Source organism: Varanus komodoensis, unplaced genomic scaffold (assembly GCF_004798865.1).
Source record: "Varanus komodoensis strain SLA01 unplaced genomic scaffold, ASM479886v1 scaffold141, whole genome shotgun sequence".
NCBI lineage: Eukaryota > Metazoa > Chordata > Lepidosauria > Squamata > Varanidae > Varanus > Varanus komodoensis.
Window position 1 is genome coordinate 68,580 of NW_025335413.1, and position 20,609 is coordinate 89,188.

At 45.1% G+C, this 20,609-nt stretch overlaps 2 protein-coding genes across 4 annotated transcripts in view; one reads left to right on the forward strand and one right to left on the reverse strand.

The window, feature by feature from the left end:
- Positions 1 to 12,362, forward strand: part of LOC123020135 (zinc finger protein 239-like) — a 69,986-nt gene extending 57,624 nt beyond the window's left edge. The window contains exons 1-3 of one of the 3 annotated variants that reach the window (XM_044423558.1): positions 4,181 to 4,271; positions 7,265 to 7,387; positions 10,722 to 12,362. In XM_044423558.1, coding sequence (XP_044279493.1) covers positions 7,354 to 7,387; positions 10,722 to 11,839 — 1,152 coding nt within the window. In that variant the 5' untranslated portion in view covers positions 4,181 to 4,271; positions 7,265 to 7,353 and the 3' untranslated portion in view covers positions 11,840 to 12,362. Of the gene's footprint in view, positions 1 to 44; positions 908 to 4,180; positions 4,272 to 7,264; positions 7,388 to 9,361; positions 9,426 to 10,721 lie in introns of those variants that run through there. The other 2 variants (XM_044423560.1, XM_044423559.1) reach the window with 2 other exon arrangements.
- Positions 1 to 20,609, reverse strand: part of LOC123020134 (zinc finger protein 883-like) — a 163,832-nt gene that overhangs the window by 64,086 nt on the left and 79,137 nt on the right. The gene's annotated exons all lie outside the window — the stretch shown is intronic.

Sequence of the window (20,609 nt, forward strand, 5' to 3'; positions counted from 1 at the left end):
GTATGAAAAAGATGTTTAGTAGAAATCAAGAAATTTGCACAGAGGAGAAACCCTATAAATGCCTACAGTGTGGAAAATGTTACAGTCACAAGGTAAATCTCACCATTCATCAAAGAACCCACACAGGGGAGAAGCCTTATAAATGCCTGGAGTGTGGAAAGTGCTTCATCAGAAGCACCAGTCTTATGTCTCATCAACAGACTCACACAGGGGAGAAACCACACAAATGTGCTGAATGTGGAAAGTGCTTCCTCAGAAGCACCAATCTTATGTCTCATCAACAGACTCACACAGGGGAGAAACCACACAAATGTACTGAATGTGGAAAGTGCTTCCTCAGAAGCACCAATCTTACGTCTCATCAACGGACTCACACAGGGGAGAAACCACACAAATGTGCTGAATGTGGAAAGTGCTTCCTCAGAAGCACGAATCTTACGTCTCATCAAAGAACTCACACAGGAGAGAAACCACACAAATGTGCTGAATGTGGAAAGACATTCAGTAGAAGCACCAGCCTTACTTCTCATCAAAGAATTCACACAGGAGAGAAACCACACAAATGTGCTGAATGTGGAAAGACATTCAGTAGAAGCACCAGCCTTACTTTGCATCAAAGAATTCACACTGGGGAGAAACCATATCAGTGTTCTGAATGTGGAAAGAGCTTCCATGTAAGGACAAGCCTCACTTATCATCAAAGAATTCACACAGGGGAGAAACCACATAAATATTCTGAGTGTAGAAAGTGCTTCAGTAGAAGCACAAACCTCAATTCTCATCAAAGAATCCATACTGGGGAGAAACCATATAAATGCTTGAAATGTGGAAAAAGCTTCTGTCATAAGTCAACCCTTAAAACACACCTGCAAATTCACACAGGAGAGAAACCATACCAGCGTTCAGAGTGAAGGAAGAGCTTTAGCGTAAGCACAAGTCTCACTTCGCATCAAATAATTCAGATAGGGGAAAAAGCCATATCTAGGTTTGGAGTGTTAAAAGAGGTTCACTGTGAGCAGAAACCTCAGTAGATATCAAAGAACTCAGGATAAACCATATAAATGCTAGGAGTTAAAACTCAAAAGATCTTACACAGGGAGAATCAAGATAAGTGCTTTGTGTGTAGAAGTTTGCATATGGATATCCGCTGTTTTTCATCAGAGAATTCTTATGGGTTAAACCATATACTTGCCTGGAATGTGGAAAATGGTTGTATCTTTTCCCAAATAACTTGAAGGGAAGAACACATAAAAGCACTTGGAGGACAGAATGTGATTCAGTCATAATAGAGCCCATATTTCACATCAAGGAAACTCACGTAAAAGAATAATTGTAAAGAACTGACTGCACCTATATGAGCCTACTTTTCCATAAGATTGGCGCTCATCTGCTGTCCATCCATGGGTATTAAGCTGGTGGGAATCAGACAGGGTCTTCTTGGTAGTGGGCCCAGCTAGGTTGAACTGCCTCCTATGATCATTTCTCTTAGCCTGCCCTCATTCTCTCTGGTTGTTTCCATTTTGACTAGATTAATTTGAAGTTGACATAGCATTTTGAAATATATGGTAACAATGCTATTTAAATAAATGCAGTGTGAACATACTGAGCAACTTAAATGCAAAGGCAAACTCTTATACATCTTATAGATAATGATTCATAGAAAAATGAGAAATTTCATGATGATGATTCTTTGCCCAAAGTTTATGAAAAGGAACCTGTTTTCGATTGATTAATTTGTTTGTAGAGCTTGTTGACTCCTTGGGAAATAAGTATGTTTAATTCATAAAGTTGCTTCCCAGATTTGTCATAATAAATGACGGCTGTGGAACTTCGAGAAAACTTCCACTAAATGGCTGTGCAATGATTTGTTAAATAGATTTTTAAAACTCTTCCAAGAGAATATTATTGTGATCTGGAATAAGGCAATCTGTATTTCGATTCTGCTTCCCACTACAATCACAGCTGTGCAGAAAGCACTGTGCTGGTTGCATTTCCAAGGTCGCAAGAGTGACTTTATGGAGGTGTTTTTGGGGGCCAGGCAGGGAAGGAGATTGCCCCTTTCGAGGTGGGACGTATTCTGGTGGTCCCTCAGCTTCCTCCCCTCCTGCTCTGATGCCTGCAGGGCAGGAGAAACACCATGGGGATCTTCTCCATCATTTTCCTAAGCTGCCCACAACCTCCAGCTTTGGGGGATTATGGGTATTCCTGCTGGATTGTACCCTCATTCTCCCAGACATTTTCAGAATTGTTCTTTATTCTGCTGGTGGTTTTAATTTGGTTTATGACAGAGTCATGGACTCATTTTTCATTGCTGGTTTTAATTAGTCAGGGTTTAATTTTTTGCTGCCAGTTTTTATCTTGGTTCGATTCTGTCCTGTTTCAATGTTTTCTTTTAATGTTCGCACTTCCTGCATTAAGTGAATGCAAACTTTAGTTATTAGGTAGTTTAGAAATACAGGAAATAAAACAATTACATAAAATAATCTGCCACAATGAAGTGCCCTGTGGCCAACAATCCTGGGAGTTCTTGCCAAAACAGCTGGAGGGCGCCAGGTTGGAGAAAACATTTTAAAGGGTTTGTGCCTATTTTAGCTTTTTTCTGCCTGAGTTTTGATGTTTAGCTTGATTTTATCCATGTTGCTCACTTGGATGTGGATGACACTCACATTTGTCTCTTGCACAGACATGCATGAAACAGGAATAACAGGTACAGTAGCAAGCACAGAATATACATGGATCTGTTCAGCCCCACAAATTACATGCAGAACTGAGCACAGGTTGCAAAACGAGACACATCTCAGAGCAAGTCAATCCAATAGTTCAATGGCTAGCCAGCCACATCCCCCCCCTTTTTTTTCCTTTTAAATTGCACCAATGGGCAGTTTTTAAAAGAGAAAAAGAAATCATAGAGGCAGTGTGGTCTAGTGGTTAGAGTACTGGAGCGGAATTTGGGAGATCCGTATTCTAGTCTTCGCTTGGCCATGAAGGTTACTGAGTGGCATTGGGCCACCTGTTCCCAGCCTAACCGGCCTCACAGGGTTACCTTCAAAATAAAAGAGAGGGAAGAGGATCACGAGGGAAACTTGGAATATAAATGGAATAATAAACCAGAACTATAAAGAATGAGGTCACATAAGAAAGTTTGGTGGGTAACCTGTTCAGCCCCATTGTTGGGGAGCTGCGTTCCTATCCTTGGAAAGGACAAAATGCATGGATGCATTTAACAGCAGATACACCATCGGCCACAGGGAAATTGGATGGCATTCGCCCAGTACTTAACAGAGATGATGGTTGTGATGCACCTGAAATGAAAGGGACCATGTTCAGGGAACATAATAACCCTCACCCAAGGGTTGAGTACGGACTGAGCATGGGTGGTTGTCTGAACCCAGCCCAAATAATCCACGGTGAGCAACCCACAGTTCACAACCCATGGATTCTCTTTGGGGTTAACAACCCATGGCTTGCTGTCACTGCTGGGTCCAGACAACAGGATAGCCCATGTTTCAACCACCCTCTTTTGACTCTCCCAGCGTTTGAGCTTGCGTGATTGTGGGGTTTGACCCCTGCCGCTGAATCAAGGGACCCCAAATGGCCATTAGCGTACCCGTGAGAAGGTGGTCATCCTCCTCACGTCCCTGGATGACGTGGAAAGGGATCCGAATGGGGGGATTCCTCGGGAATTCCTTTTTTGCGGGGAGAAGGCAAGCAACGAGGCGGCTGAGCGCATGTGTCTGGGGGCGACAGTCAAAGCCCCCGGGAGGGCTAGTAGCTGCCCCTAAGGAAGAACAAGCGGTAGGATCTGTGCGCTCTGCCCCTCTCTTAGGGGTTGGCGCCCCGGGACCCAGCCTGGGTTTTAGCCCTGCAACCCCCAGGATGCCCGACCATTTCAGTGCTGGGTTTAGGGGGCTTCTCGTCCAAAGCCAGACCCGATGCTGCTTTGGGGGAGAAAGGGGGCTGCTCCTTGCGCTGGGGCGGCCTCCGAAGGCTTCAGGGAAACGGTGGGGACTCGTGGATCCGCCGGGCTCGGATCGGGGGGCGCCCGTTTGGAGAAGCGAGGAAAAAGGTCTTGCGGGCGCTGCGCCGGATTTCCAAGGGTTAAATGGACTCGCTTTGGATTGCTAGAGAGGATGCCATGGGGCGGGGGTGTGCCCCACAGCAGAAGCCCCGCCCCCCGCAATCTCTTCCTGTGCCGTCTCCGCCCCCCAGGAAAGCGGAGTCGCTCCGGTTCCGCGCAGCCCGGGCGCGCCGCGGCTCCCAGGGTGGATCAGGTGAGTCTCCGCGGAGCCCACCGGCCGCCTTCGGGGGGGCTGCCCGGGAGCTGTGCGGGGGGGCTGGGAAAGCCGGGGGTGCAGTGACCCCCGGGGATTGCAAGGGGGGAGACCCCGCCGGGCTCAAGCAGCAGCCAGCCCAGGGAGCGAGAAAGCGGCGGTGCTGGGGATGGGGGGGGGGGCAGTGCGTACGTCATGAATCTGTGCTATAGATGGGGGCCGGGGCCCCCGCCCCAAATTGCCCCCCGAAATCCATAGGGAGGGTGGGGAGGCTGATTTCCACCCCAGCATTGACTCTATGGGATTTCCTAGGGTGAGAATGAAAGACAACCATCCTATAAATTTTTCAGCCTGTTCCGGTCAAGGGGGCGGGTGTTCTCGGATGTCTGATTTTCTGCCTAACCATGCATAGGATTGCGTCCTAAAATTGTTTTAGAGCTCTTTATGTTCTGGTATGTGTGCTTTCTTTATATATCTAAAAATTTTTATTCCATCATGCACTTTTAAGGTTTTTGGTCCTTGTTAGCCATCCAGAGACTTTCAGCTATTGCACCCTATAGAACTTCATAGCATGACATGAAATGAAATGAAAGGATATGATATGAAATTAAATAGATGATCTAACCATTTTAGAATGCAGTTTTATATGTGTTTAAACGGGAGAAAAAAAGGGCCTGTAACTCCCAGTATATCCAGTGCTATCTGGGAAATGGTAGGGTTTTTTTCTCCTCATCCAAATATGCATAGGTTTCTGCCTTTACCAAATTATTTTCTTTTCCTACACTTGCAACATTAGAGAGTGCTCTTGTTTTTTCTTTCCTGCAGTAATTCTTTGCAGTGGACACCCTTGATTTTTATTTGGTGGGGATTTTAAAAAAGCTGAAATGTTGAGTGGACTGAATCGAAGGTGATTCACTGATTATACAGCTGTATTTTGATTAGAATTAGCATCCTTTTTAATCTATCACTGCCTCTGGCAAACCTTTGTCCTCTAGTAGGATGGATTGCTAGCTTTCCAAAGTAGGGGAGAGAAACTTTATTTATTTGGTCATTTTATATCTTAATTTGTCCTCAAACCAGCATACTCTGGGAAGGTTTCAAACAGTCCAAAGACAAAAATACAATATAGACAGCTATGGATAAAATGTGTTGCAAATCTTCCAAAGATTTGAAACAGAAGATAGGCATGCCAAAATGTCTGTGAGGGAAGAGGGAATTTGGCCTGAATTGAGGTGTGGGGACAGCCAAAACAAAGAATAATTAAGGGATCTAATATTTGGGGGTACACAAAATCTGTGGATACCTTGGTTATCCAACATCTTGGATCCTCTTCAGAAGGGCAGCTTTTAGCTGTGAGAGGAACTGCTCCTTCATGTTCAATGGCAGTTTGCCTCATCTCAAATTTCACAAAGATGTGCTACAGTTTGTTATATTAAATAACCTTAGTATCCGTGTAAATTAGGTAAAAAGTTACATTTTTTGCTTGAATTCTATTTTTTGCATAGGGTCATTCCATGGATAATTAAATTCTGCATTACTCGGTTAATGAATCCACCAGTATTTCATTAAATTGAGGGTTCAAATCTAATTGAGTTTCAAGGTATTTTAGAACAAAACCCTATGCATGTTGAAGCAGAAAAAGTCCTACAGTTCCCATCATCCCCCAGCCAGGCACACTGGGACTTGTGGGGCTTTTTCTGTCTTTTTTGAGCCCAAGCTTTTGAGTTGGAAAAAGTATAGAGAAGGACCAAAAAAAAAGTATAGAGAAAGGCAAAAAGAAAAAGAAATCAAGGGGCTGGAGCAGCTGCTCTGTGGAACCGTTCAGCTTAGAAAAACTTCTTCCAGTAAAGAAGTTCATCCTTTAATCAGTTTGGAATTTCCCATCCATCAGCCTTTGGGTTTGGGTCTCCCTCTCCACTTTCTCCACACCAAGCATCCTTTTAAACACCTCTATCATGTCTCCCTTCCTCTTTTTTCTAAGCTAAACAGTCCCACTCGTTTTCCAACCCCCTGATCGCTTTAATTCCCCTCCTCTGTGTCTTTTCCAGCTCACTAGTGTCCATTTTCACGTAAGGTGAACAGAACGGAACACTATGACCTAAGTGTGGATCTTGCCAAAGATTTGTATGAGGGAACCAAGATCTTGGCAGTTCTACTTTCTCTTCCCTTCCTAATGATGCTTGGCATGGAATTTACATTTTTCACAGCCCCTGGACCGACATTTTCATCAAGCTACCTCTCTTTCTTGCTCCTTTTCGCTTGCATCCAGGCTCAGAAGCATTCAGGGGAAATTCAGTATATCTAAGGGCTGGTGCTTTGCTGTGCAGCCCAGTCTCTTGGTTAAAAAAAGAAAAGAAAACCCTAAACCTACAAGGAATCTCACCTCAGCTTGTATTTCGGATTCTGCTGGGGCAGGGCTGGAAAGTTCTCGGCTGGACCAAGAAAACAACAAAAAGAACAAACCAAAACCAAAATGGATAAATACTAAATTGAGACCACAACAAGCACAAACAGAACAAACAACATAAAAACAAAGCAAAAAAAGATACAAAACTAGAGCGGACTAAGTCAAGAGCTTTTCAGCTCCCCTGCCCATCCGTAACCTCCTTCTGTGGTCCAGTTTGCATCATACAACTACACAGGTGTTGCTTTGTTTTAAACCCTGGGTTGTTGTCGATAGAATAGCCTGCTCCTTCTTTGGGTTGTTTTTCATGGCATAAGAACCAGGAACTGTAGTTTGTATAAGGACTGGGAGAAACAAGCCAGCATTGGAATCTAGGATTTAACTTGCCATTCCAATGCTGGCTTGTGTCTCTGGCCACAAGTCATGATTCCTGGTTTGCATGTCAGGGTTTCTGTTTTGGTGCTCTTATCTGCAACAGGAGAAAAGAAATCAGGCCCCAGGCACAAGCTGTTGTGTTCCCATCAGCCCTGGATTATTGTGTGAATCCAGATCTTACCTCTGATGAGGAAACGTTTTCTTTTTCATACAGGCTGCAGTGACCTTTAAGGAGGTACCTTTGTCTATCCCTGAGGAGGTGTGAGCTGTCAGCCCCACCAGAAAGTTCTGCACAGGGAAATCATGGAAGAGAATTGTGGAATTGTGGCTTCTGTCGGTAAGGTACACTCTTTCCTGGCTGCTTTTTTTTTTTTTTTTTTACATAATCAATTAAAAAGTTCACATTTTTGCACAGTTCAACTCCTCTTCTTCTAGTCTGTACATTTATCTGTGTATATTTTGGGGAGGGGGGAGAGAGGGAGAATGAGAGAATAGACAAAAACATTTACATCTTTCCACATTAAAAATATATATCCATAAAGAGCTTCACAATGGTGATAAACCATAATGAACTTTTAAAATGAGAGCATCTTCAGACAAATGATATAATCATCAGCGTCAGCTAATTAAAACCTCAGGAAACATTGGGAACGGCTATAAATATGGAGGAAGACAGCCAGGATTTTATAATAATAATAATAATAATAATAATAATAATAATAATAATAATAATAATGATAATTGTAGTATTAGTAGTAATAATAGATAATCATCAGTTTTTATAGACCATTCTCTTCAGCATATACTCTCCAAATGGTATACAAATAATTAAAAGCATATCTTCCATGAATTCATATCCAAATACAAAAATTAACAAGAAAATAATACATAATGTATTAGACCAGAGCAACCAATCATTCATTAAATAAAAACCAGTTGTAAGCCACCCCGAGGCTTTGGCGAATGGGGCAGCATAAAAATGTTTTAATAATAAATAAATAAATAAATAAATAAATAAAAACAGAACCTCTAATCAGCAATTAAAATGATGGGAGAATAAAAAAATTTTGACCTGGTACCAAAATGTATAAAGAGTTGGCACCAGGCACAGCTCCCTTGGGAGTCAGTTCTGTAAATGGGGTGCCAGTACCGAAAAGGCCCTTCCCATCATAGCCAGCTTTCTTAATTCCTCTTACAGGTGGCTTTCCAAGAAGGACCTCCATTGGTGATTTTAGGGTCTGGGTAGGTGTATATGGAAGGAGGCGTTCCTTAAGCTATCCAGGTCCTAAGCTGTTTCTGGCTTTATATGTTAATGTGAGCACCTTGAAATGGCCCTGGACTCCCAGGTGCTCAGTGGAACAGCAGAGCCCGTACCTTATAGTCTAAAGGGCAACAGAGAGGAGGGAAGCTTGGATCACATGGCCCGAGGAGGGAATTGCACGGCACCGGAGCTGCTGCGGGGAACGTGCTTTCCCACATATCCCCAGTAATTGATGCTGCAGATGAGCGATAGGGAAGATGTTCATGGGTTGGAAAGCTCGTGGGCGAAGGAGGCCCTTAGGTGCCTCTGGAATGCAAAGCCAGGGACCTGGTTTGCATAACTAAGGTGGGTGACTTTGGGCCAGTCACAGACGCTCAGCCCAACCTCCCTCACAGGGTGGTTGTGGGGATAAGATGGAGGAGGAGAATGATGTAAGCTGCGTGGAGCCCTTTGTAGGAAAAAGGCAGGATAGAAATTGATAAATAATAAAATACACTGCAGCACACGGCTGGCCATTGTCAACATGCCGTTTCCAGTTAGATTGATATTTATTTATATTGTGATTTATATCCTGCCTTTTTCCTACAAAGGGCTCAAGGCAGCTTACATCATCTCTCCTCCTCCATCTCATCCCCACAACAACAACCCTGTGAGGTTGGTCGGGCTGAGAGTCTGTGACTGGCCCACAGTCACCCAGTTGGCTCCATGGCCGAGCAGGGACTTGAACCCAGATCCTCTGAGTCCCAGTCCCATGCTCTTAACCACTACACCACACTGGCTCTGTTACTCTGTGAGATGTGAGTCCAGACACTTAACATGCTTGGTTGTCAGGCAAACCGTGGGTTGTTTAATCCATGATTTAATCCATCCTGTCCATGTTCAGACTTCCTCTGATCCAAAGCTGTGTTTTTTGAAAGGTAACAGCATGCTTCCAGCACATCGTGGGCTGACTAACCCATGATTTGCCACCATTACCTATAAATGGGTTCACAGCCCCACCCTGATCATTTTCTGCAACAAACGAGGCAGCCAAGTTGGAGTGATTCTTATCTACCAAGAACAGGGCAAAGCGGCGCACTGGGTTCCTGAAGATCCCTCGGATGAGCCGGCTTCTGTAAGGTTCTTCCAGATGCGACTCCTGGCACATGTTTCTGTGCATCTGCTGCTAGGAAGCATGAACAGGAGGGTGCGTTGCACCCTGGTCCTGCTCAGGGGATCCTGTGGGTGTTTGATTGTGGGAGCAGAATTCAGGATAAGATGGACCCTCAATCTGATCCAGTGGGACTTTTCTTATGTTCTTACGCAGACTTCACTGACCCAACTGTAACTGGTCTGGAAAGCAGGAAGGATGCCGGTGGACCACCATTAATTTCGGAGGCTTTTTTCCTGCTTTCCTGGCTGTATTCGTGTTGACGGCCTGGGCATGAATCAGTTCGTGGCCATCAAGCCAAAAGTCCGGCAGTCCAAGATGCTCTGAGTCTGCAGTGGGCTTGGAAGGCTTGATAGCCCAATCCTGCGTGCTCCTGACATCGTCTTGGAGGTGGGCTGCTGAAGGCCAAGCCTCTCCTACCTCCTGTGCCCACACAGAAAGAACCAAAAGGACATGCCACGGAGGAGCCAATTCCCGTTGGCTTCCTTCCTTCCCCCATTGGGGTCAGGGAGGCCAGAAACAAAGTGTCATGGTGGCACTGGATGCACCTAGCCCTTTGAGTTTGGGGGGGCGGGGTTGTGCATTGAGGGCAGAGGGCATTGCATTGTGTCCTTAATTACTAATTTTGTTACCCATCCCATAAGGATGAGTAGTACAAAGCCTTGTGTCTCAGCAAAAGCTGAATCCAGGTACAGGAAGTCCTCTACATATGAACTTTCAAGTTGCAAACTTCCAAAGAGGTGTGTTTGTGTGCTTTGCCAGCAAAGCGTAATGCAGGTTGCACCAACCTAGCAGTAATGCTATATGAGGAAGAACCCATGAGACAAACAACATGGGTACACTTCCACACTTCCAGAAGTCCTCCAGTGACGTCCATGGAAGTACGGTACTATATAGCCAGTTGTGTCAGTTGGGTACCTAGGCTAACTTTGTTAGACTTACGAACATGCTCTCGGGATGGAACTTGTTCGTATGTAGGGGAATTCTTGTACTGTACTAGCAGTTGGATAATACCAGTTGACAGTGGATCTGCCTCCCTGAGAATATTTTATTTATTTATTTAAAACTTTTGTAGATCGTCCCATTACCAAAGTCTTGGGACGGTTTAACAATACAAAATGTAAGAAAAAACTTAAACTATCTCTTCCCATCTTTCTTTAATCATAATTCTTAACTCAGGATGATTAATGATTTGTGATGAGTTAATTTCTACCTCACTTTCTAACTTTTTCCAATAACCATTTTCTATGTTCATTGTAGCATGTTGTGGTGAAACTGAAGCTAATGGAGACGTTGGGAAGCCCTCTAAAAGAGATGGATGTAAAAAGCAAAAACAGGAGAAAGTAAAAAGTGAAACTGTCCAGAAGAAGATGCATAAATCCCTCACTTCTCAGGACAATGACTTTCATGAAACGACTGCCCAGGGGAAAATAGATAAAAGAAAGGAAAGAAGTAAATGCTGTGTGTGTAACAAAATCTTTGATTCTAAGGCAAGCCTTAGAGCTCATTCAAAACTCCATCCAGGGGAAAAACTGTTTAAATGTTTACAGTGTGGAAAAAGCTACAGTGTAAGCTCAAGCCTCATTTCGCATCAGAGAATTCACACAGGAGAAAAACCATATAAATGTGCAGAGTGTGGAAAGAGCTTCAATAGAAGCACCAGCCTCAGTGATCATCAGAGAATTCACACAGGGGAGAAACCATATAAATGCTTGGAGTGTGGCAAGAGCTTCAGTGTGAGCACTCACCTCACTTCTCATCAAAGAATTCACACAGGGGAGAAACCTTATGAATGTCAGGAATGTGGAAAAAGTTTCAATGTGAGCCGAAACCTCAGTAGACATAAAAGAATTCACACAGGGGAGAAACCATACAAATGTGCAGAGTGTGGAAAAAGCTTTAATGTAAGCACAAATCTCAGCAGACATCAAAGAATTCACACAGGGGAAAAACCCTATAAATGCTTGGAGTGCGGAAAGAGCTTCAATGTGTGTACAAACCTCACTTCTCACCAAAGAATACACACAGGAGAGAAACCATATACGTGCCTGGTATGTGGAAAAAGATTTAGTTTAATTACACACCTTAGTTATCATCAAAGAACGCACACAAGGGAAAAACCCTATGAGTGCCTGGAATGTGGAAAGAGCTTCAGTGTCGGCACAAACCTCAGCAGGCATCAACGAACCCACACAGGAGAGAAACCATACCAATGGTTGGCATGTGAGAACAGTTTCCACATGAATATAAACCTGATCTCTCATCAAGCAATTCACACAGGGGATAAACAATATAATTACTTGGAATGTGGAAAGAGTTTCAACCAGGACATAAACCTCAGTCCTCATCAGGTAACTCAGACATGGCAGGAGCCATAGACATGCTTGGCGTGTGGGATGAAGTTCAGTCACAATACAACCCAGATTTCATACTGAAGAATCCACTTGGGAGTATGTATTTGAAGAACTGACAAATACCCATGTGGACCTCCTCAGTCCTTAAGGTTGCCTCTGAAGTCCTGCTCACAAACCTGCCAGCAAGCTGGCAAGTTGGTGGGAACAAGAGAAAAGACTTTCTCAGGCTCAAAAACTGGGGAACTACCTCCCCTGGGAAGTTTAATTATCCCCCATCATTATTTAGTTTAAAGATGTGGTTCATTTTTACCTGATCAATTTGAGATTGGCCAGCCTTTAAAAGATAACAGCATAGTATAAACACTATTGAACAAAGCCAGACATTAATGTTTGGAGAAATAATCTTACAAAAGGATGATAATTCAACCTGAAAAAAATCATTTTGAATTTGTTTCATGATTACCATTAATTTCATACTAACCAGTAGCTGCCCAGGTGGTTCACAACCATTTATCAAAGTAGAATGATAAGAGCTGATGCAATCAAACACAAACTCAATGAAACATGGTGTAAAATTCCAATATACAAAATTTAAAATAGTTTAAACATCTGTAGAAGTTCAGTATACAGTAGACCTGTTTAAAAAAGCTGACGATCCCATTAAGTACTTGGGGGTAAAGAGCAGTTTTAATTTGCTACCAGAAAGTTGACTTTTGGCATTAGGAAAGGCTTCATGAGGAAAAACTTCCATAGTTTGGGGGTTACCACTTAGAAGGCCCCCCTCTTTCCAGACCTCCTTTGGAGGTAGCAATTGGAAGAAGATCTAAGATGCAGAGCTCAGATTGGGTAGACTGAAGTCAGGTGCTTTTCACCACTGAAAAGGTTCTTCATGGTACCACCATCCAAACCTCCTTTGGAAGTGGCGGTGGGAGGAAGGTCCCAGAACCTGATTGTAGTATCCAGGCAGATGAAGGTTGGGAGAGGCGTTCCATCAGGTATTGCAGTCCCAAGCCATGTAGGACCTTGTGGGTTAAAACAAGCACTTTGAATTTGACCTGGAAGCATATAGGCAGCCAGAGCAAGTGGGTCAGAATTGTTCAGATCTTCTGCTCCCAGTTATTAATTTGGCTGCTGCATTTGGCACCAGCTGCAGCTTCTGAACAATCTTCAGTGGAAACCCCATGTAAAGTATTGTAATAATCCAGAGAGTACCAGAACATGGATTACTGAAGCTAGGCTATCCCTGTCCAGGAAGAGGTGTAGTTGGGCTACCAGCTGAAGCTTGAACAAGATACTCTGTTGAGGCCTCCTGAGCTTCAAGAGACAAAGATGGATCAAGGTGTATCCTGAAGCACCCACTCCTTCGGGAGTGCAGTTCCATCTGGAACGGATTGGGCACCTGCCACCCCGTCAAGGGAACCACCCCCAGCAGCATCTCCGTCTTCCCTGACTGAGCTTCAGTTTGTTGTCCCTCATCCAGTCTATTGTTGTAGCCAGGCACCAGTTCAGCACATCCTCAGCCTCACCTGGTGACCCTGGAAAGGAGCGATGGAGCTGGGTGTCAACAGCGTACTGAGGGCAAGGTGCTCCAAAATTCCAGATGACCCCACTCAGAAGTTTCATGTAGATGTTGAATAGCATGGGGGACAGAGCAGACCCCTGAGGAACTCCACACTGGAGAGCCCACGGGACTAAGCAATATTCCCCAAGCACCCCCTTCTGGAGATGACCCTCCAAGTGGAATTGGAAGCACCCCAGAAGGATACCAAGATCTATGGGACCAGAAGCTGCTGAGAGTTCAGAGCTGTGTGGAAACTACAGTCTGCGTGATCGCTCCTGCCCAGATCGTCGCTGTGTTCCGGAGAGTGACCAGGGTTTTAAAAAGACTGCCGGCTTTATTGGGCTTCTAGAAATCTGTTAGCCTCCAGAGACTGGACTGTCTTCGAAGGGTTTTCCCCAGACAGAGGGGAAAGGCTGCCATCGGTCTAACACTGAGAAGGCAGTGATCCAGCGATGACTGAAGTTCCTCACATTCAGGTCACCATCCCCACGTCCAGCTGAGGAAAACCAAGTCTAGGCATGGCCCGCTATGTGTGCTGGGCCAAAGACCCGTTGGGGCAATCCCAGGAGGCTGTGAAAACCCCAGACGAGGTGCCCTCAGCCTGAATGTTGATGTCCCTCAAAACCATCAGCTTGGGGAACCTCAGTATTGTATCTGAGACCACCTCCGTCAGCTCGGATGGGAAGACTCTTGGACGGTGGGGTGGGTGCCCCCCCCCCAACACAATCCCCAGTCTGCCCCACCGGCCCAACGCAAGATGCAGGCTCTTCACATGGGACATCAGATGGTTGGGGAGCCTGTGGAGATGAATTGAACCCTCCGACCCAGAGCAATAGCCTCCCAGCCTTCAAGTCTACCCTGGTGCACTCGACTTGGGAGGCTCTAACTCCTCCCTGTTTGCCCTCCCTGGTCACAGTTCGGCGTGCCAGATGGGCTGCCACATCCGTCATCAGATGATGAATAGGAGAAATTTTGCTCTGCACCCACCTGGCACTGAAGAGCGGCAACTTGGGACCCGAGGGCGAGCTGACAGGGCTACTGCCAAACCCGCAAAGAGAACCCAAAAATGGAACAGCCAATAACGACACCCTTGTTAGCCCTTCTTCCGACAACGTGGCTGGGTTCAGACACCACAACCCATGGCAGATTTTTGCCATTGTTGGTCTGTTGTGCTGTCGGAATCCAGTCGTATTTCTTCATGCAAAGTTTGGTCTTTAGAAACCACGATAAGAAACAATGGCTTGTTCTATGGTTTGTACCACCATGGCTTATTGTGTCGTCTGAACCCAGGATCGTGGTTTTCGTGGTTCCGATATGCAGCTACCACAAAGTCCTCTGGAAAGAGCATCAACTGCAGGAAGCATTCCAGCCATCCACCCTCTATGTGTGGACCAATGAGGAAGAAGCAGGGGGCAATGCACCTTGGGATTGAATCAAGCACAGTGGCTGATGGGATCTGTGTCAGCATGAGGAGGACAGAGAGGGATGATGGAAACTGACAAAATAGACAAACTATTTGATTGTCTGGTAGATCTTGATTTAAAAAACACAAAACCATGAATTCCCCCAGTTGGCCCATATTCCCCCTCTTGGGGGAGGGGTGATCCTAAGCATTCCAAAAACTTACGAAAAGCTACCATTTTTTGTATCCATTGCTTGTAGTTGTCACTAATTCTTTGGGAAATAATTGCAATTAATTGAAAAAGGATCTTCCCTGAAGTTTCTTAACCGGATTACTATGTGCTTTGAGCAGACTTCCAACCAGAGGCAATGCAAATTTCTGATATAAGCAATAGAATAGGTATGAACTGTTTTCCTCGAGTGCATTCCGTTCCTTGAAGTACCCCAACGGAGTTATTTTTTGTTTTGGAGTAAGATGATTTGCTGGCATTTCAACAATTCTATCCAATATCGGTCACTATTCAGGCAGTTCTTAAAAATGTAAATAAATTGCGTTTGAGCATCGAGATATCCAGCATTCTTCTCGGGACTAGAGTAGATTTGAACTCCGTGATACCATGAAGTCCTATGGGTAAATAGTTTTTTCTTTTTTTAAAATAAAATCTCTTTTAGATTTGTGCTAATTAAATGACTGAAAATATTACTCAATATCTAATAAATACATGGATTTTTTAAAACGGCTGCTTTTTAATATTTTCTTTTTTAGGTTTGGATGCTGAGGTTGGTTATAAGGATTGATTTTGTATTTCTGCAAACGTGTTGTGTGGGGATTTGGGGTGTAAACTGCCTTAAAAAGGTTGCATATTTTGATTTTATCGGGGCATTTGATGATGTACCCCATGATTAGTAAGAGGGATGGGTGGTTTTACTATTACCGTATTTCCCCAAAAATAAGACTGGGTCTTCTATTAATTTTTGCTCCAAAAGATGCATTAGGGCTTCAGGTGCTGTCTTGTCTTTTCATGTACAACAATCTACATTTATTCATGTACAAAAATCTACATTTATTCCAATACAGTCATGTCATCTTCTGGAACATAGTCATAACTCTCCAAACCCAAATTGTGGTGCAACGGACGTATTAAATGCGTCCATCCGGCTGGCGATCTTAACTGGGGCTTATTTTGGGGGAGGGCTTATATTACGAGTATCCTCAAAACTCATGCTAGAGCTTATTTTCCAGTTAGGGCTTATTTTCGGAGCAAGAGGGTAGTTGGTTTGGAAAACCAGCTCTCTGGGCGCTTGTCCATATTTTCTTACCAATCTGGAGCGAAGTATCAGACACACAGCTCAGTCTTGTGCCCTGTACTGTTCAAAACTTTTAGGAATGATTTGTAGGAAGCTGTGTGTGTGGAAATTCTTTTATCACCTTTGCCGATGGCTTTATCTTAGATGGCACAGCTGTTATCTTAGAAGACACTGAAAGAGAAATTAAAAAGAGAAACCGTTTGGGGTAGGGGTTAAGGGTGTGGGTCTGGGACAGGAGATCTGGGTTCTGGTCCCCACTCAGCCATGGAGATAACTGGGTAGCTTTGGGCCAGTCACAGACTCTCAGCCCACCCTACCTCACAGGGTTGTTGTGAGGATAACACATAGAAACAGAGCGAGTCAGAAGGGGTCTCCCAGGCCATCTAGTCTGACCTCCGGCACTAGCCGGCTCCGCTCACGACATGCCCACCATGTGCATGTCCAGCCTATCCTTGAACACCTGCACCAATGGGGCCTCAACGACACGGAAGAGAGGAGGACATTTCTGTAAGTCACCTTGAATACCTTGGAAGGAAAAACGGCTGGATATAAATGTAATGGCTAAATAAATAAATCTGGGCAAAAACGAAAAAGATTGAAATTGAACAGAGACAAGTGCAGCAAAGTTTCTCCTTTAGAAAAAAAGAGATCAAATTCATCAGTCTAACCTTTTTATTTAAGCGGCATTTTAATTGTTAATATTAATGGATTTTATCTGGCCAGGGCGGCTTATTTTATATTGGTATTTTTGTATTTTTAACTTAATGTTTATATTTTTTAATGTAATGTTATCATTATTTTTAACTTATTATTGTGAGCCGCCCCGAGGCTTTGGCGAATGGGGCGGCATAAAAATGTTTTAATAAATAAATAAAATAATAAATAAAATGTGGGAGATAACAGGGTTAATGGGAGATCATGGCTCTTCACATCATCCATGTGAAGAGTAGGATGTTCAGTGCAGCTTACTCCCAGGAAAGTGTGCCTAGGATCATGGCCGTGGGGAGCTTTCCAGCCCATCCTCGGTGCATTTGCTCGCTGAATAAACCACCCCGGCACTGACAATCCTTCCAGCCACATCTTGCACACGTTTCGTCACGGATGCAGGTGTTTTGTGTTTTCACTTTGGTTTGCACAGACTCGAGCTTCTGTGGTGAAAGAAAAGCAGTTTCTTTTTCCGCCATTTAACTTGAGTATTGAAGAGAGACTCCTAGGAGAAATTCTTGGGAATTCTGGGCACAAACCAAGTTATGGGGTGGGGTGGGGAGGGGGAGACACAGAGGAGAGCTGCAACCCCCCCCCAAAAAAGGTGTGTTTTTGTGAACAGATGTTGTGGGGTGGAAAACAAGGGGCTGCTGTGCAGAATATAGATGATCCAACTGTCATTTTCCTTCCACGGATGCAATTTCCTAAAGTAGGAATGCTTTAATCCACGTGGGATGTATTTTATCAGTACTAAATGTGTGTCTGTGGCAGGAGGGGAGGCCATATTGACTCAGTGAAGACAGAAAAGCATTCTGCATATGCTCAGAGGCCCTCTTGATTTCACTTCTGCTCACATTGCATCCACACATACATTAGCCTGGGCCCTGGGTTCAGCAGCCCTGCCCCTGCTTTATACCGTTGAGGAATGCCATGCACAGCCTGATCCGAGCCACGTTAATTCCTCAGAAGTAAGTGCCACTGATTTCTATGAGACTTGCTTTCCATGGGTTTGCAGGAGATTGGGGCATTCTCCAGAATCCAGCTGGGTCGGAAGCACATCAGCTTTGCAAATGCCCCAGACTGAGAGAAAGACAAACCAGTGGCTCCCGGGTCAAGCCAAGCCAGAGCTTTTCCGGGAAGGAAAAGCGACAGAAGTGAGGCGGTCCTACCTTGGGCATATCCCGAGAAGGCAAAGCTTTCCGGGGAAGACAATCCTGCCGGGGAACGTCGAGGGCAGAAGAAGAGGAAGACCAAATAGGAAGTGGGTGGAATCCATACAGGAAGTCACAGGCTTGGATTTGGAAGAGCTGAGCAGGGTGGCGACGGACAGGACATCTCGGGGGCTCCCATTCATTGGGTCGCCAAAAGTGGAGGTGGCTTGATGGCACGTCCCAACAGCGGCATAGCGCAGAAGAGAGCGGGGTGCGTCACTCCAGCACCTCCGTCCAGCCGCGGGGAGCAGAAATGACCTGCAAGGGGCGCCCCGGATCTGGCTACTTCGCATCAGTGCACTGGCTGCTTTGGGCTCCTTTTAAACGGAGAAAGGGGCTTCACTGGGAGCAGGAATGTGGACTCCGTGTCTTTCTTCCTCTCTGCATTGCCTGCCCCCTTCGTTTTAGGGCCGGGCACACCAAAGCCTTCAGTCCGCAGGTGCAGAATCACACCAGCTGTGGTTGAAAACTCATCCCTTTCCCAGCCTTCACTGTTTCAGCATCCTCTCTCCCTCCAAGTTCTCAGGTGGGACTTCCTCCCTCCAAGGGCAGAGTTACCCCATGGTTCTTGGACAGCATCTGTGGGGCCAAAAGAGCCTTCGGTTCGCCAGATCCAAGGTCACAAAAGAACCCTGTCCTTGGAGTTGCGGGGTCTGTGCTTGGATCTCTCACCCCCACGTGTAGCAGTGTGGAAAGACATAGAAACAGAGCGAGTCAGAAGGGGCCTCCCAGGTCATCTAGTCTGACCCCCGGCTCCAGCTGGCTCCGCTCACGACATGCCCACCATGATGTGCAGAGGAGGAGATAATTTCCATTGCCCACCCCCAGTCTGCATAGGATACCCATAACCCCTGACTTGCATCATAAATTACCTTGAAACTCATTTAGGGCTTTCAATTAAGGAAACAGGAGTTGATCACCAAACATGTCTTAATCTCTTGGATTTATGTTTACATAAAGCATAGATTTCTACGGAAAACATAACCCTTTATTATTTCATTGCTGGCTGCCCTTGGCTTCCATGCACCCCACAAACCTGGGACACCAAAGGACTTCAGAAGCATTAGTGGGACTCTTTTGGCATCTTCGTCCCCCATTCCTTCTCCCCACACACATTCTAACATGGCTATTCGAATATGTCTTTGTCCTGCTTTTTAATACTTTTGGGCTCCCTGTGAATCGTCTTCCAGGCCCCATGGGTAGACACAGGTGACTATATTCTGAGCGAGCTAATTTTAATCAAAATGCAAAGTCCATGATTGGTGAGTGGCTTCTATTCCATTTCTATTTCCATCTTTTCTTTCAGAACTTTTAAAGCCCCCCCCCGCCCCCAAATTAGAAGGGCCTCCTGACTTTGCAGGCACCAGAATGAAAGAATGCCCCCCCCCACTGTGAAAATGTGTGTGTATTTGGTGTGGGATGGATTCAGTATGGCAGGCTTCCTACCCTGCTGCCCTGCAGTGGCTGTGGATGATGGGAGTTGTAGTCCAGCACACCGGAAAGGGGGGAGTAGGTTGGGGAAAGCTGTGATACAGGTAAGCTACCAAAACTCCCTTCTATAATTCTCTTCTCAGCTTTTCCGCCCTCCCTTTTCTCTGTTCTTGTTAGCTCCCACGTGCTCTCAGCAGGACCCCCACCTTTTCTCTTTCCCCTAGAAAGAGCCCCCTTCCTCAGGAAGAGGTCAACTCTGCAGGGAGGGTTTTCTGATTGGTTGGAACAGCTTGCAAAGGGGATCGGACCCATTCACAAAGGAGAACGTTATCCTCTGCGGTGGACGGCCATGTGCTGGGCTTTGGTGTCAGATGTCTAAACTGCAGCGCCTCTGAGGGAAGGTGCCACCAGAAGTCCAAAATTGCTCTTATGACTCTAGAGAAGTAGTTGGATCTTTTTATTTATTTATTTATTTATTAAAACATTTTTATGCCGCCCCATTCGCCGAAGCCTCGGGGTGGCTCACATCAATAAATGTGCCAGCAGTGAGGAAGGGTAAGAAACCAAGCATGGACTCTGAGGTCTGAGGTAGGTTTTTGTGATCCTGGATCTGGGAATCTAAAAACCGCCTTACCTGCGGGCCAGCAAACGGAGAATTTTGTTTTATGCAGAGTCCTTCGTTTGTGTGCTGCATTTTTCTTTTCATTGCTGTGTTTCTAATGGTTTTTTCAATGCACATTTTAATGATTTAATCCAGATACTGTTTTGAACTTGCATTTTTATTAGCTGCCTTATCTTTGCTTCCCAAAAAAGAGATGGAAGGGGTGTGACTTCACCTGCTGAGCCTCTACTTGGTTATGTGCTGCTAATATGTCCCACAACATGATGCCACAAGGATTATTTAGGAGGCAGTGTGGTGCAGTGGTTAGAGTGCTGGGCTGGAACTCGGGAGATCCAGGTTGAGAGAGGTGTTGATACCACTCTATAAAACTGGTGTGCCCGCAACTGGAGCACTGTGTCCAGTTATTTATTTATTTAAAACTTTTCTAGACTGTCCCTTACCGAAAAGGTCTGTCCCTCCACATTTTTGGAGAGACATAGCTAGGTTAGAATAATTTCAGTCAAGGGTCACAAGAATGGTAGCCAGGTCAGGAGGGGTGACAGATGAGGAGAGATT